This window comes from Lepeophtheirus salmonis, chromosome 10, assembly GCF_016086655.4.
Source record: "Lepeophtheirus salmonis chromosome 10, UVic_Lsal_1.4, whole genome shotgun sequence".
NCBI lineage: Eukaryota > Metazoa > Arthropoda > Copepoda > Siphonostomatoida > Caligidae > Lepeophtheirus > Lepeophtheirus salmonis.
This window is the reverse complement of record NC_052140.2, coordinates 18416716-18433827: the sequence shown is the minus strand read 5'-3', so window position 1 is coordinate 18433827 and position 17112 is coordinate 18416716. Positions and strand designations below refer to the sequence as shown.

The following is a 17112-nucleotide window of genomic DNA, read 5'->3' as shown; positions in this document are numbered from 1 at the left end:
AAGATCCTGTATTTGAGAAATAACAAGTAGCAATAGGCAAACAAAAAAATATCATTTATCCATTAGGTCGTGTTATACTCGGCAGCAGGTTGTTTAAAAAAAGGAGTATGCCGAGAATAATTTTATCTTTTGTGAGTAATATACACCTGGGACTAGGTATATAAAGGGGGCCGTACAAATTCTTTTTGATTCACAAACCTTTGGTGGTGTGTAGTTATGCCTTTGAATTTCATCACTCAGCAGTCGGCAAAAAGAGGGAGGCAGGAGAAGATAATAGGTGAAACTACGTGGAAATCCTTTTCATTCATTGTAATTTGGTTGAATCTCTTCTACGGACAAATCGGATTTGTGGATCAGCATCCTCCCCGTTCTTAGGAATATCCAATTTACACACACCTTCTGACAATCTCTTCAATGTCGTGTACAGGATCAAAGTTTCTCGACCCTTAACATGGGTTTCTTTGAACAAATGTTGTCTTCGCTATACTAATGGGCTTTTTATTATAAAAATAAACCTACTACTAAGATAATTATGAACTTCCCCTATCTAAAGAAAATCGAAAAATACTCATACATGATTTAGATGCAGTTGTCAAAGTTACAAGGTAACTAATAGTAGTCTACCGTATTATATTCATAAACATAGATAGATTTTCACCTATTTTTTTTATTTGATACTTACAAGTATGAAAATAAAATGCAGGTCACCCTTCATATAGTCAAAATAAACACTAATATTTTGTAATCGATTATAATATCATTTTTGTATTTTTACGAAGCAAGAAAGAGCTACTATCTATTGCTTTGCTTACAGCCTAATATCTGTAAACAACGTTCATGTCCTATTATAATATATTTATTATATTATTACTGCATCTTGTCATCTTTTTAATCTATCATTATGAGCAAATTGACTCAATACAGAATACGATTAGCCAATTGCCACATATCATTTCCCCAACATGTTGGATTTACTTTCTTAGATTAGAATTAAAAGATGATATTAAGCAATTATTTTGTATTATAAGATCCAAAGTATTTGGTTAAATGAAGACCAGACTTTACAAAAATTGTTGTCATGGAGTATTTTTATTTAAATTACTTCTTTAATAGGATAATGATTTATAGAATGGTTATTTTACTTCCTTTTTTTTAAATTGAATAAATATTACAAGATAATTAAGTTTTTTAATAAGAAATAGAGTGTGCAGTCATGCCACAACTAAAGTTGCAAATAAACTCTACAAAATAATTGAATTTCTTATTAAGATATAGAGAAGCCACTCATGGCACTACTGAAGTTCCAAGTAAACTCAAGATATCAAAATGATGTAAGGAATAAATCCACAAATTATTCAAACGAATTAATGAGGGTTAAAATTTTGGTGGGAAGAGGAAGCGAGACTATTTTTTTTCGTCTTTAAAAAGGACTGGAATTGAAACAGGCAAGCAGATAACTTTCTTCTATGCAATCTATGAGAGGAATCTAACTTCGAGCAAAATGCTCAACACATATAAAATTGCATCAAGACTATTCTATGTTGTAAACCTAGAAACGGAGGAAGGAAATATGCTCAAGTGTTCTGAATGTAGGGAAATAGTAATGATAAAAAAATTAGTCACTTTTAAGATACATTAAAACACACATGAGAAGAGTGTGGAGGCATTTATTGGGAAAAAGCTATCAGAGTCTCAGATAAGGTATGGTTTAATAGTAGAGAATGAGAGGTACGCATTAGTGAATAAATGCATTGTTAAATTCCATATGATGGATAGTTGCGGCGTTGGCGAAGAGAAGGAATATAAACAAAGGATTTGAGAGAGCCGCAACAAGGGAGCTCATGGGATTACCTCCGATGATTCGATTTTGACTTGATGCAACAGGATATATCTATAACCTCACATGACTTATATTTATTAAATAAAACAAAAATATTTGAGTTTTTCGAACAATACTCACCTGTATTAAATCTATTAATGAAATAATTGTCACTAATGATGTACCATTTCTTCCTTTGGTGTTTTGATTTTTCATAATATCATTATGGAGAGATATTGTTGGTTTCCCTTTTTAATATGCTACGTTAATGTGTTGATGATATTTCCATCTATCGATAGTATTTACTTGTAAATCCCGTACCTTGGAGGAAGAGAACAAAAAAAAAGATAGGCACTCGTATCGTTCTTTTTTTGTTTTGTTAACTTGTAATAGTACATATTTATTTGATAGAGCATATCCTAAATATATAATACTTGTAGATACGATTTAATATGTGGAATAAAAATATGGCTATAAAAAAAAAGATATAGTCTTTTTACTGACGTCATGAATTGCATCATAAATAAAGGAGACGTCATTATGGGGCTTAAAGTAGATATTCATAAATATAAAATGCAAATAAATTATAATATATTTTGATAAACTCCATAAAATGAATTTATTAATATAAAAGACTTAACACTTGCAATGAATATCACTTAATGCCATTGATAAATAGGAATATGTAAATTAAATTAAAGTTATATATGCTGAATATCCCTAGCTATCTAGGACATTAATTTGAATAATATATATTTTTTTTTTTTTGATTACTTGATTGGGAACCAAAAAATTATTCTTTCCATTATGGTAGTTAATTTTTATATGCCTGCAATTTGGAAATAACATTTTATAATGAAGTAACAACGTTTTAAATTGTACATATGAGGTTCGATAAATAATAAAATTACGCAATAAAAGGATATATTTTTGATAGACAGTAAGGCTTAAGTCCTTTTATGTCTTGGTCCTATTTTGACATATAATAGTAAACTATATTTCTTTAATATTAATGGGGGAAAAACATCATTTTTGTCAAACTTGGTGGTTTATGCCAAAAAAGGCAAAATCAACAATTATGTCCTTACATGAAAACGCGATAAATCCCAATTATTTTTGTTATTGCAGATAAATTTTACTCTGGATTCACTTGCCTTGGTCGGAACTTTTTCCTCGGAATGAAATGATACTTATCGCAAATAGGGCAAGGATTCTTAACTTTTTTTTAGTGATGTACCACCTGTAAAATATTTTACAGACACGTAGCCCTAACCAGAACAAAATATTTATAGTTGAAAAAAATACCTTCACAGTACTGCATGTTTAATTATACTTTTCGAGAGCAAAAATACTTCATTTTACTCAACTGTTTGCAAATGATAAGGGGAAAAAATAACAAAAGCCATTATCAACGGCAGCGGATAAGATGCCTTTAGGGCTTTGGGTGATTCTGTAGATGCTATCCACATCGAGTTTTGAGATAAACTAAACTCGTACAGTTTTCTTGATGAAAAACTGAGGATTCCTAAAAATATAAGGTCCAAGTTTTGGTTTCAGATTACGTTGAAGATGCGCTGGCTTCATTCCACTATTAACCAACTTCTCTTGACAGAAAAAAGACACTAGCTCATGGGAGGACTAGAGCTTGTGGACATTAATCCCATTAGGACTTATTCTTCCGAATATTGTCTTAATCTTTGGAGAGGCAGTGTTACTAACTTCCTGGTCACCAGTCCTTCTGTGTTCTCAGTAGAACAGATACCGCCCTTTATCCCTTAAACAATTTTTGTTCCACATTTGTGAAATGCCTAAAAAACGTTGGTCAAATATAATATTCAATAAATATGCTTTTATCTGAAACTATTTAAGATCTACTAGGAATATGTTCATTAGCGTGATTAGGATGATTATTATATTGTTTCAAAAGATCCGGTGAAAATGTAATCAATATCTTTGATACCACAAGCGAGTAGTAATGAGCTATTTGATTGGTTCTGGACCCTAAACTTTAAAATCTGTTGCTACTAATAGTAATAAAAAAATATTTTATTATTTTCTAATGTATTATAAATATTTAAATGCAAATATTTTACTAGTTTGTTATATATGTAATATTTTATGGCCCTTATTGAATTGAGAACTGTTGCACACGTGCAACAAAATCAATTCGAGGAATTTTCCATAAACTAGAAATTTGTTGCATATGTGCAACAATTCTCCTTTTTCTTTTTCATATATGCCACAATTGCATGAAAGGGACCTAAAACCTTTATACTGTTGTTAACCACATATATCAATGATAAATTTGTTTATAAAAATAAGGCGTTATCTTCACTACACAAAAAAAAAATGACATATATTTCCCTTTGATGAAAATCATGACAGATTATATAAAATCCGCTCAGTCTTTGATCATTTCAGAGAAAACTTATACATTTCAAGAGATTCTTAGTATTGATAAGCAGATGCCTCCAACAAAATGAAAATGTTTCTTCAAACAGTATGCGCCCGCCAAACCTCAGAAATGGGGGATAAAATTTTTCTATTATGTGGTGCTTTAGGATATTCGTATAATTTCGGGGAGTATGTAGGGGAAGAAATCAATCCTTCGGGAAGAAAAGATGATGAGCCGAATTAAGGAGCATCCTCATATTATGGTGCGGTTAAGCTGAAAGTTTCTAATAAATGTTGGATATAAACTGTTTTTTGACAATTATTACAATTCATTGAAATTATATAATTGGCCTTCCAAACAAGGCATATTTTCACATGGAATGGTTAAGCGTTATAGGTTGGCAAACTGCAAATTACAAGCTGAGAAAGATATGACATGACATGGACTAGGTTTTTTTTACCGGAATGGTTAAAATCATCTATGGTGTCGATGTAACATGCGTACAAATTTATTATTGTAATGTTGTATTGTTGCTCTCATCTCTGACAGGTGAAACTCCTGTTTCTACAGTTCAGTTCAAAGGGTTGATCAGTCGAAGATGTCATTTAATAACTCATTTTACTTGTAGTAAATGTGGCGTAGCACTTAGTTGTAACAAAGATCACAATTGTTTTCTTAAGTTTCATACAAATATAAAAAAGAAGGTATTTTCTTTTCACGCATGAATAGTACTTTTTTTTTTTTGCTTACGTTTTGATATTACGGCTTAAGTCAATCAATTTCTTTTTGTTTAATATTTTATAGAAATAAATACTTTGTACCAAATACACCATTTGTTGAACTTTTTTTTTCAGCATTCTTTATTTAGTTTATATATTATACGGAACATATACTTATATAAATAAACCGGAGCAATTGTGTAAAAAGTACATAAATAAACATTATAGTTTATACATAATGGTCCGGTGAAGAATTTCAACAAATATTATAAAAATCAATCTTCAAAAAAAAAACTGTAAAAATGCGAATTAACAATTATGATAATTATTTGTTAAAATTTCTTAAACCTTTTTTTAAATACTTTGGTGATTCCGTGAAGTTGATGGAGGGTACCTGCAAAATTCCATGACTCCCGCCCTGCTTCAAGAATTTTCATTGTGAAAGAGATATAGAAGGCTGAAGCTGCCAAGATGATACCTCTTAACTCATCCTCCCGAAAGGCTAATAGTTAGTTAGTCGGCTGGCGATGTTGGCTTTACAATTAAGAATTGCAAAGTCAAGAGCCCTTCTTACCTCAGAAGTTCCACCCTTCTTCTTTGAAATTCCAAAAAGAACAAGACCTTTAACATATTTTTCTTCTCCATTCATCAGCCCTTTTATATTTATGGATACAAAATATTTCAGAATATAGATGGCAGGGCAGTCTGCAAATGCATGAAGTGTGTTATTATATAGTTTTCAGCAGTACCTGCAGGCTTTAGTATATTTAATACAATCTGTGGAGGTTTGTAAATGGACGGCAAACTTTTTATTATCATTTATTACCCTCAAAGAAGACACTATTTTTCTTTTCCAACCCATAGGGAGGCCCAAACACTTACTATGCATCTACCAGAGTCCATTCACAGCTTCATTAAAGTTCAGGAGGAATTGAAAAGACCAATTAAATAATACGTGTTCTGACAAATTATTTTTATTATATGTTTTTCACACAATAAAAACATTTTCAACCGAACAAAAAGTATTACAGGTTAATCATTACTCCATTGTTTATGTTCTCAAGGTATCATTTGCAAAATATATATATTTTAAGTCAAATATGTGTCCCTTTCTTTCGAGTATGAACATATTCCCCATGTCATATTTAAGCTTAAACGGAAGATTATTTTTCAAACTTTTTAAAAAACTTGTTAGGAAAGACAGTGAGAACAAAAATAAGTTTATTTCTAGTTAATTATAACTAAAACCTAACAGTATTTATTTAATATGGCCTTTTTCACCTTCCATGTTGACCTTTTGTAAGCTTCACGAAACAAACGGATATAATTTCCTGACGAGTCAGCCAATGCAGTTTTGATGGCGAACTCCAAAGATCTTACAAAACCTCGAGGTTTGTTGCAGGTAGCTCCCTCAGCTATTGCCTAGATGGAATAATCCAAACTATTAAGATCAAAGGAGCTGGAATAGACACATGTTCTTGCATATATGCAAATGAAACTTGCTCTAAAAGCTCATCTCTTTTGTGTCCATTGTAATTAGATGTTTCTTCCTTCTTATTCTTCATTGGGCTCCCAAGATATATTTAATAAATGACATTCATTTTCTTGGCAATAATGCGAATTATCCTCACTGGATTTCTCGCAAACCAAATATTTATACACAGAACTATAGCTCTTGTTCTTAAAGTTCATTTCAAACCTAGGCCAGACTTTCTAGAGATTGTGGTCTTTTGGTTTCAAATCGCTAATTAATGCCACACACGACCTTCCTTCTGATATTAAGGCCATTTGCAATCTCCATTGGGATTTTTTGGGGCATTAACATTTCTTGCACAATTTTTTTTTTCCTTCTGTTTTGTTGTTTATGATATCAAAACGATTGCAAATAATATTTAAAATTCCTTTCCAAACTTTATTTTTCCACAAAGATGGCGGGAGAGTGGGATCCAAGACCTCTGCCTAGACTTTTGAAATGATTCTATTTTTTAATTTTATATTTTCTTCAAAATATAAAGTATCCCATGGAGTGCCTCCGTGTGCCCCAAGGTGTACTTGTATCCCTATTTGAGAAGCACTAAATAATAGCTTTATATACTTTTATATTGCTATAATATCATCTTTAATATTTACTCGCTTTAGAATTTGGCAAGAAGGAACAAAGGGTTACAAGTTTTATTCAGAATTTTATTGTACAAAAATTGGTATTCTTATGATATTTTTTCTCATTGATTATGTATATATGAATGTATTATTGATTTGTATACTAAGTAATATAATGTTATTTACAGGTTAATTGGGGAATGTGGGGCCTACCAAAGATTGCATGTGACTTTTATATAGCCCTTGATGTCATCTGCAGCACATCCTCCATTTTTAATCTCGTGGCCATTAGTATTGACAGGTAAGAAGTGATTATATAAGTAGTACGTGAATTAACCATTACCAACTCAATTTACTCAATAAATCAATAACCAGTGTTTTAGAAAAAGAAAAAAATGAAGGGAAGAAAAGTCATGAATTCCAATTAGCATTTATTAATTAAAACAACTGTAAAACACACTTGAACAAATGTGTTTGAGATACTATTCTCACACAAAAACAGATGTACGTCAAATATTTTATCTCGTTTCGTGTCTTTTTCAAAGAGTTGTTCTTCAAGGATGAGGGGGTAACCTGAATTTATTCAGTCCTGTCCAGTCTTAGGACTGGTCCTATCGATCTTTCGGACCGTCAGTCTTTGGAACCGGTCCATAAGACTGTTGGTCTTTGGTACTAGTCCTTACTTGCTGTCCTTTGAATTTTTCAAAAAATATCGTTAGTTTATTGAGCCAAATGAGATATAGAAAATATTTATAAAGATTATTGCACATATCTTGCAAAAAGTATTATATTTTCTTTATAAAACAAACATATTTTAGCATTACTTGGTTATATAATTTTTTTCATTATATAACAGAATAGTTAAATGGAGGGAAAACACTCTCATTGACGTCACAAGGGATCAATTTTATCTTCTTTAATGACCAACAAGTTGGACTGGACTGGATAGCGATCCTCAGTCCTAAATAAGGAACAGTACAAGACTAACTACAGCTCCCTAAATTATATACTATAAGAAATAAGCCAGAGTGAGAAGTCTAAATTGGGACAGACGCTATCAAACCAAAAACTCTTGTATGGTTTTGGGGGAGCTAGCGATCTCAAACAAATGGCCTCAAAAGTTATTAGTAATTTGCAATGTTTATTACCTACACATAGTATAGGAATGCAAATGCAAAACACAAGGAGTTTTGCTCTAGTTGCTCTAGACGAGCTTGTGCGGACAAGTTGATTGATTAGGGTGAAGAATATAGAGTGAGTGGAAGTGAGTAAAATCAAAAATTTAACATCGGTATAGGATAGACTTATAGGATTGATTTAACAAGCGTTGGATTTAAAAAAAAACGGGATCATCTCATCCCTCCATTTTCGTTCTCTTCTCTTATGAGAACAGAGTTATTGGGACAAAATATTGTATCTAAACTAATTTTTTAATAGGCCATATTATTCATGTTTTTACTTCAATGGTACTTACATACATTATAACTTATCGTTTTGAATTGAATGCAATTGTAGTGTTTTTTATTTCTTATTGAGCTAGTGAATGTATTGTCAAATTTTGTGATTTTGTGAATAAAAAATACAAAAAACAACACACTTGACATGAACCAATTTATTTATTAGTAAACTGCAACCTTTTATTATAAAAACTCATTTAATAATGTAAATAATGTATTTATTCTTGAATAAGTATTTACTTAAACAACTAAGGAGTATTTTATATAAAGCATGGATTTTACTTTAGAAACTTTATTTGTTCGATAAACTACATAGTCTAAGTACTTTTTTAATGAAAAAGAAAATTATTTGAGGAGATGAATTAATTGCTATTGAAATCTCTTATTTCTATTAACTTGTATTCTGAGAGTTTAAATAAAAAAAAATTATAAGAAAGAATAATAAAACTAAAGGAGTACATAACCGGACTATTTGTTGAGAACTTTCGATATGGGCAAAATATAAGTTAAAAATAAAATGTGAAACCTTAGAATTTTATCCGCGAATAAGGATTTGTTACGGTAGTTATGGGAGTAATTTTAAGTCTGTGCTGGACTGAAGTAGAATTGGAGATCGAAATTGAAGTAATTCATGCCAATATCCTAGTTTATTTCCTTCCCCCCCCTCTTTCCTTATCACAGCTGATTGTAGCTGATCTCCTCAAAACCATTCATCTAATTTTCAGGATTAACATATTATTTTAGGTTTCTTTTTTTTAACATGCCCAATATACAAAGGATTTTCATCACTGATAATTCATTATGCTTGTTCTTCTCTTCCACACAGCATCCCTCCCTACACATATAACGTAGGAGTGTCCACAAGGGGTGGGCTGGAGGGGCTGTAGAACTGCCCAATTAAGAGATTGTTTCTATTTACCAAGAAAAATTGTTATTCCGGCTAATAAAAATTTATTATATATACTTTTTTTTTTTTAAATTAAAATTTTTAGTGAATAATAATGAATTTTTGATTATTTTTTCCAAAAATTTTAATTTTTTTTTAAACCTGTTAATTTATTAATTTTTTTTAAACAATTTAAAATATTTAATTTTTTTTTTTTAAACAATTTAAAATATTTAATTTTTTTTTTAAACAATTTAAAATATTTAATTTTTTTTAAACAATTTAAAATATTTAATTTTTTTAAACAATTTAAAATATTTAATTTTTTTTTAAACAATTTAAAATATTTAATTTTTTTAAACAATTTAAAATATTTAATTTTTTTTTAAATATTATTTCAGAAAATTAATTTGCTGTGAGTTGCTATGTATTTTTGGATTTTTTTTTTTCCAAGAAATCTAATATTTACATTTAAATTTTTGAAATTTTTTCCAAAAAAAAAATATTTTTTCTTGTGAACTTATATGGATTTTTTCTTTTTTTTCAAAAAGTGTAATTTTTGGATTATTTATCTATCTATATATAATGCTACTGATGCCCCTGGAACGGCATGTTCAAGCCTTGCATAATATGATGAATTATCGAATTCATCATTCTTTCACGCCCTTGTAGGTGACAAACAGAATAAAAATCCATATAAACGAAATTAGTATAGATAAAAACATCGATCGCGCCTCGATCTTTCCTAGGTACAATAAATTGTCCATAAAGCTCTATTTTTTAAAGATTAGATCCATTTTTTTAAAAAGAGTCACACTCTATTTAGTACTTTTTTCCCAATCCCCACTGAGACGGTTTGATCGTTGACTTTTGCTGAATTTTGCATCCTCTGAACTTTGGCTATAATGAGCTTTATCTTGAAAGCCTCCTCTATATTTGTCAATGTCGAGACAATTCAGTTTTAATAGGATATTTTTCTTCTAAATTCATCCGTTTAAAATGCATAAAATATTCGTCACCTCTTGCAAGCAAGTATTAAAAATTGATGAACTTTATGTATATTAAAAGAATATGAACTATAATAATATATTATATGTACACAAATGTCAAATATTTATTTGACTAAGAGATTAAAGTAGTTAGGCACATATGAAAATATACCTAAAAAATGTTCATAAAAAATCGGAAAAAGGCTCAAAATGATTTTATGATTTCTTTTTATTTGTTTTTGAATTGTAAATTAATTTAAGTACAAATATTAGATTGCCAGTACTTTTTAAAATTTAATGTTAAAAATATCCCTAACCTTGTTATAAGTCCCATAAACGTGGTTAACACCACAATACAAAAAGTTATTCACAAGATATTCCTTATTTTTTTATCAGGTAGTGAATAAGTATTTCAACATCTCTTCTACTGTATTTTCGAAGAGTGTAGATAGTTAAAATTATATAGTTACGCACATAAAGAAAATCAGCTCTTCTTATCTTTCATCATTCTTTTATCTTTTCAATTCTCGACAAAAGTAGAAAAAAAGATTCAACTTTCAGAACATTTAGTGCGTTTGCATGCACTTAGGTAGAGGCTCCAGTCTAAAGGATCTTCCTCAAGAGGTAAGCTAGTCAAGCTAACGCCTAAGCTGCCAAACACACTTTTGAGCCCTAATTTAAGCTAAATGTATTTCTAATCCAAAAAAGGAGTATTTTATTTAAAATAAATAACTAAGTTAATCTTTTGAGCTATAAGTTTATACCTTTTTTTGTTAAATAAAAGCTTGAACAATAGTACAGTGTACGTAAGCAAATTAAGTAATTACGTAAGCCAAATGTTGCTGTATTAGTTTATTATACACAGTACGCAACAAACAATGACCATGGAAGTAAAAAGATGTACGGATTGTACATCTTCTCTGCGACCATAACTCTGTAAAATGGGTTGCAAACATTGTTAATAGGTCTGTTGAGCTTGATGGTAAAGTAAGAATGCTCATTAACAGCGTAGACAGCCTATCCAAAAAGAAAGGAAGTGGATGACACAACAAGGTTGTCTTTGAATACTTCTAGATTCATATGGCCCTTAAAACTGAACTCAATGTGTACCAGGAGGTGATACAAGAAGTTGTGAGGCCCTGGTTGGATGCATGGTACCCCAAAGGGGGTTATTCTGGACGAAAAGACTTGGCCAAAACAACTCAGAAACCTCTTACGAAAAACCCATTGATTTCTAACTTTTAAACTAGTGGACCTCCTTATTACCAGACATCTCGCCACTGTATTATGGAATATGGAACTTTGCGTAGAGAAAGGCCTCTAATTACCAAAACCAACTTAGCCAGAGTGAATGTTGCCAAAAAGAAAAAATATGATTCTAATAAAGATGATGCTAAAGACACAACAAAATATATTTATTTTAATGGAACTTAGGAAAAAGAAAGAAAATTATTTAAAAAGGATATATACGTCCATGATGAATCAAAATATTAACCTAAAAAATAAAAGATAACAAGTATAATCTCTTGCTACCAATGCGTGGAGTGAAAGCTTGGAACAGGACTTATACTTACTTAATGAAGAAGGTCTTGGACTATTTCAAGTTTTAATAAGGAACATTTATTAATAGCTTGTTTGTACACAAGTAGACCTTCTTGATATATATTAAAAGTCATAGTGATATATCATAACAAAAATGTAACAATTGTTATTTTATAGGATGTGGGGAATTCTAATATCCAAGTTGTCAACTGATGTATTTTAATTGATGAGGATGATACTATACTAACAAAAATGGCACAACTTTCTTACAGTCAATGTAAATTCTTTTTAAAAAGCTTTAAAAGAGGATATTTCAATAAATATATTTTAACTCTATAAGCGTCCGTAGCTTAAATTTTTATAAAAAAAAAACACATTCTTCAAATTGTTAAGATGACCATTCTGATTTTTTGCTTTTTTTTAACATGCCCATTATACAAACGATTTTCTTCACTCGACATGGCTCTCATTTACTACGATATCGATCTTCTATTCTACTCTGAACAAGAACTTAACCTTAACGATAACTAACCAATAGATACTGAATATATTACTTTCTGTATTCATATACATATATATATACATACAATTTATTTTCTTATTCATCTGTTACAGTCCGAACCTGGCACTAAGTGATAACCATCTGTTCTTGTCTATGGCCAATGCCCTTAGGGCTACAAATTTGGCCTCAATAGAGGCCTTTGATTATTGTTTTTCTTATTTTTTCCCACAATAGGAACAAGTACTTCTACGAGAAGGGCATTGTTTTTCTTTTACATACCGAAAATGTTATAGATACACAACCCTACTAATAGCACTAGGCAATTAATACTCTATACATGAAATTTCGTATTTTTTTCCCTTCCTATTTTTCGGCCAACCAGTGGCTTTCTTTCTTTTAGTAGAATTAAGATGAAAGGAAATGAAAATTGAACAAAAAAATCGTGAAATGAATATCTTTTGAATATAATTAACTTTTTTTTTAAACTAGTACTCTGATTAAATGCAGTAAGCAAATCAATACAAAGTCATGTTATAATTTCTGAAGACATTCATGACACGATTATGTTAATTCAATTTCACCTTCTGTTTTGTAACTATTATACTCTTTAAAGTTGATTCTTGTATAGAATTTGCTACACTAATCAACAAACTTTTGCCCTGGGAAACAAATGGTGTGCCCGTAGTTGTGTTTACGACGAAAAATATAAAAATGACTTTTTAACCAAATATTTTGGCTGTTGGGAGCTGCAGGGTGTAACATTTTATGCATATTTTCTAAATTTTGATAGTTTTAAATTGACAAAAAATATGTTGTTAAGCAAGAAATCTTAATAAATTTTATGCAAGCTTGTGAATAGAACGCAAAATTGAATGGCGTTCATTTGAATGTATGGGTACCTATAGTGATCTTACTGATTCCAATTCTTGCACCGAGTCAATAGAACCACGACACCAAGTATTTTAGGCATATAAAAAATTTATAAAAAGTGTAGTTAATTAAATCCAATCTCCGCTATTTATAGTTATTTATTGGTATTGAGACTTGATTCGGGACCAAATTTTTCCTGTGGGTTCGGTTTTATGGAACTTTTTCTATTCTGATTTGAACTGATATTTTGGTGGAGATTGCAATTTGAGAATGTAGATCAAAACATAATTTTGTTTATCCAAAACGTATTTTAAATTATCAAGGAGACCATATAAATGTTCTATTAATTATTAATGTTCCAGAAAGTCATAAAGAGACCTTAGATATAAACTTATTATTAGGGCATAAAATAATCATGTTTATCACTATATCTGAATCCATAGCATATGGAACATTTTGAAGAGGGAAGCTTGTCGAACCTCCCGCAGGAATATGGGTAACCTGAAGGCTTTCACCATTGTAACCTGGGACAAAACGGATGATATATACATTATGAACACTTGTTCTGTATTTAGGACCCGTATGGAGGCCTTTGTGGGCAGATTATGCAAATCATATTGAAAAAATTATAACTTGATATCATGATGATGTAAGAAATAAAATTTCAAGTTTCTATCTTTGATTTTTATCGAGATACATAATGAAATATTGTTGAAGTAACACTTGTTCAATTTTGATTGCTCATTTTGAGCATAAACTTATATGCAGTTCATAAATATATTATATTAACTTAATCAATTTATTTATAGGTACTATGCTGTCACAGCACCTATCAAATACTCACAACATCGAGATAAACACATGCGTTCATATGTAATAATCCTATTATGTTGGATGGCCTCAATAATGATTGGCTCACCTGTCATGCTAGGCGCTAATAATATACCAGATACAAATATAATAACAGAGGTTATTAATGGAACAAATGATGTTTCAACAACACTACAGGAAAAGGAATTTGTCTGTGCTTTCTATAATCCGGAATTTATCATTTATTCGTCGCTTGGATCATTTTATATACCCTGCATTGTTATGATCTTTCTCTATGTTAGAATTTTTAAGGTAAGTCAATATTTTTTACTTACCTTATTTCTCCGTTATCAAAGGTCTAACATGTAGGCCTTAATCTATAAAAACTACTCGCTTAAAAAGAATATGCATATGGTATATATAAATTAATCGACTTAAATCATCGATAAGAAAAACAGGCCTTTATATATTCAAATTAGATACTTTTTTACTTTATATTTGCACCTTTATTTTAATATACTTTCCATTAAATTCTAACGCAAGTATTTTTCTGTATGAAAATGGGATATTTCGACAATATGAAACTTTATAAACTAATATCAATGTAACGCATGGAAGGAAAAATCCTTATTTTAAAATAATCACAACAACATAAGTTTAGGGTTTCAACAAAATATAATTTGTTATCCTTATAAAAAAAAATTGATAAAAAATTTGTATGACATATTCATTATTTTATGCGAATATGAAAATTAAACCCATAAGTTTTGATGAGGTTACATGTATTATATGAGATAGTAGCTACAATTTTATAATGATGTAATGTAATCCTTGTACGACTAGTTTTTTTATCCAATCTCAATATCGTCAGTCAAAAAGGGAAAGGACATTCTTTTTTTTAAAAAAACATATGGTTGCTAATCTTCAGTATTTTTCTTGTTGCCTACTGTAAACTGTTTTATCAAAGAAATACTTATTCATTTTTATATGGATTGAATTAATAAAACAGGTAAATCAAATCAAACTTTTTTTTCTCACTACGATTTTTATAGCATTTTTCTAAACTCATTTTTGCACTAATTTCAAATTAATTTTATTTTTTGCTAGCACGTAAAATTTTTGAAATATGGTGGTTTAAATTTTTTATCAATTTTTTACGATTGTTATACGACATCAATCACACTTCATGCAAAAAGTATAATTTTGGGAACACAAAACATCAATATGCCTTCATAAAGATTATACATTAAAAACGTTGTGAACAGGTCTTCCTTTTCGGATTTTCAGAATTCTGTATCCAATATGTGTCTGCCATCATGCTTATATTCCAAAATCTTTTGTTAAATCGGTGAATCACTCCACCAAGAAGAAATCTAAGTAGGAATGCAAGAAATTCGACACTCAAGTTCTTTGTTAGGATCAAACAAGTTCTTGAATTAATCTTTATACGCAGGCTACTTGTTTTTTTTTGTTTGAATGCCATCCAAGCCTTTAATTCCGGTGGATGTGAGGCTTTTTAAACTTACTGTCATAAAAAACCTCCCTTCCTCGTGACCCAACAAAACATTCAATTTGCTGCACTAACCTTCATTTTTTCCCCCAAAGGTATTGAAATATATCAGAATTGACTTTACTCATTGTTTTTACAAAGTTCTACACTAAACCAGATAATTTGTAGAAGCGAATGTCATTTTTTACAATTATGCAGAAGAACAATATAATATAAATTATACTTTACTTTCTTAAAAAAACAGGGAGATATGAGTACAAATATTAGATAATATTTTCTATTAAAGAAAATATTATCTAAATATAAGGATAAAATTATTGATATACAACAAATATATAAGCAAACTTATAAAAAAAAATAGTTTCATTATAAAACAGATTTGGCATCAAAGTCAAAAATGCTGTAAGGTAGATCTACAATTATGTCTCCTGAAAATACTATGTGGACTTGTTTAATAGGTTAAGTAAAAAGTCCTAAGCGTTTTTTCGCTTTCTTTTGGCAATAAAATTAATATATTTAAAATTACACGATGAAGATGGTTTCAAATATATTTCTGGCTAATTTTAAATTCATAAGCAATAGAATAAGTGATCACATAGCGATCCAACTCGACTATTTCAATTATATTATCGACATTTTCGACGTTCATATCACCAAAACGGAATAGTTGGAACCAGCACTTTTTTGTTGCATTCGATACTGTATTGGGTCCATTAAAAGCACAGATTTTTAAGGACGCATTTTCCCCCTCTACATCCTGGGCGTAGTAATACTGAAGAATGTAACTAACTTTCTCTTTTTTTACTTCCATTTTGGAACTCTGAAACATACTACTGGCTTCACCAAACACAAAACTGTAAATCAACTTTTCAACGTTCAAAAGTTCAACGTTTTAATAAATTTATCCGACAATGTTCGTTAATTCGGACTTTTGGGTGTTGTATTAAAAAATGAAAAAGAAGAATTTATTTTTATATTTGTTTTCTTGATATATATTTTTTTTTACCTTTGTCAGATATATATAGGGATTGTATTACACTAAGTAGAATGTTTGTTTTTTGTCTGCATTATAAATAAATGTACTGGGCTTTTAAAATTTTTTAAGAAAAACAGTTAATTCAAATCACTAAACCTGGATTTTAAATTGCCAAGTATACGAAAAAAATTTTAGAAAAAAATATTATCAAGATAAAGAATATAATATAATCTGATTTAAAATTTAGTAGTATGTTAAAAATCATTGGCGATAAATTGTAGCTTCAAACGATTAAAGAGCAATTTTTAAATATCAGGGCGTATAATATCTTTGTTCTCCAGGGGAGGGGTTAAGATACATCTCTTTACTTTAGCAAATGTTGTTATATAAGTATTGAAAATATACAATTCTATATTGTAATGAAGTTGTTATTCTCTTTCATGCTTATTGTTTGTAAATATACAAAGGAATAATTTTTTCTATCAAAAATAGGATACTTTCTCATAACTACTTCAATCTATTTCTTTTTCTGCAGAT

The 17112-nt window shown here is 29.8% G+C and overlaps 1 protein-coding gene across 2 annotated transcripts in view; it reads left to right on the top strand.

Annotated features, from left to right (window-relative positions):
- The window catches only part of LOC121125647 (dopamine D2-like receptor), a 161614-nt gene that overhangs the window by 98509 nt on the left and 45993 nt on the right, over positions 1-17112 (top strand). For both annotated transcript variants that reach the window (XM_040720840.2, XM_071891573.1), the window contains 2 exons: positions 7222-7334; positions 14089-14401. In XM_040720840.2, the coding sequence (XP_040576774.1) occupies positions 7222-7334; positions 14089-14401 (426 nt within the window). The remainder of the gene's footprint in view (positions 1-7221; positions 7335-14088; positions 14402-17112) is intronic.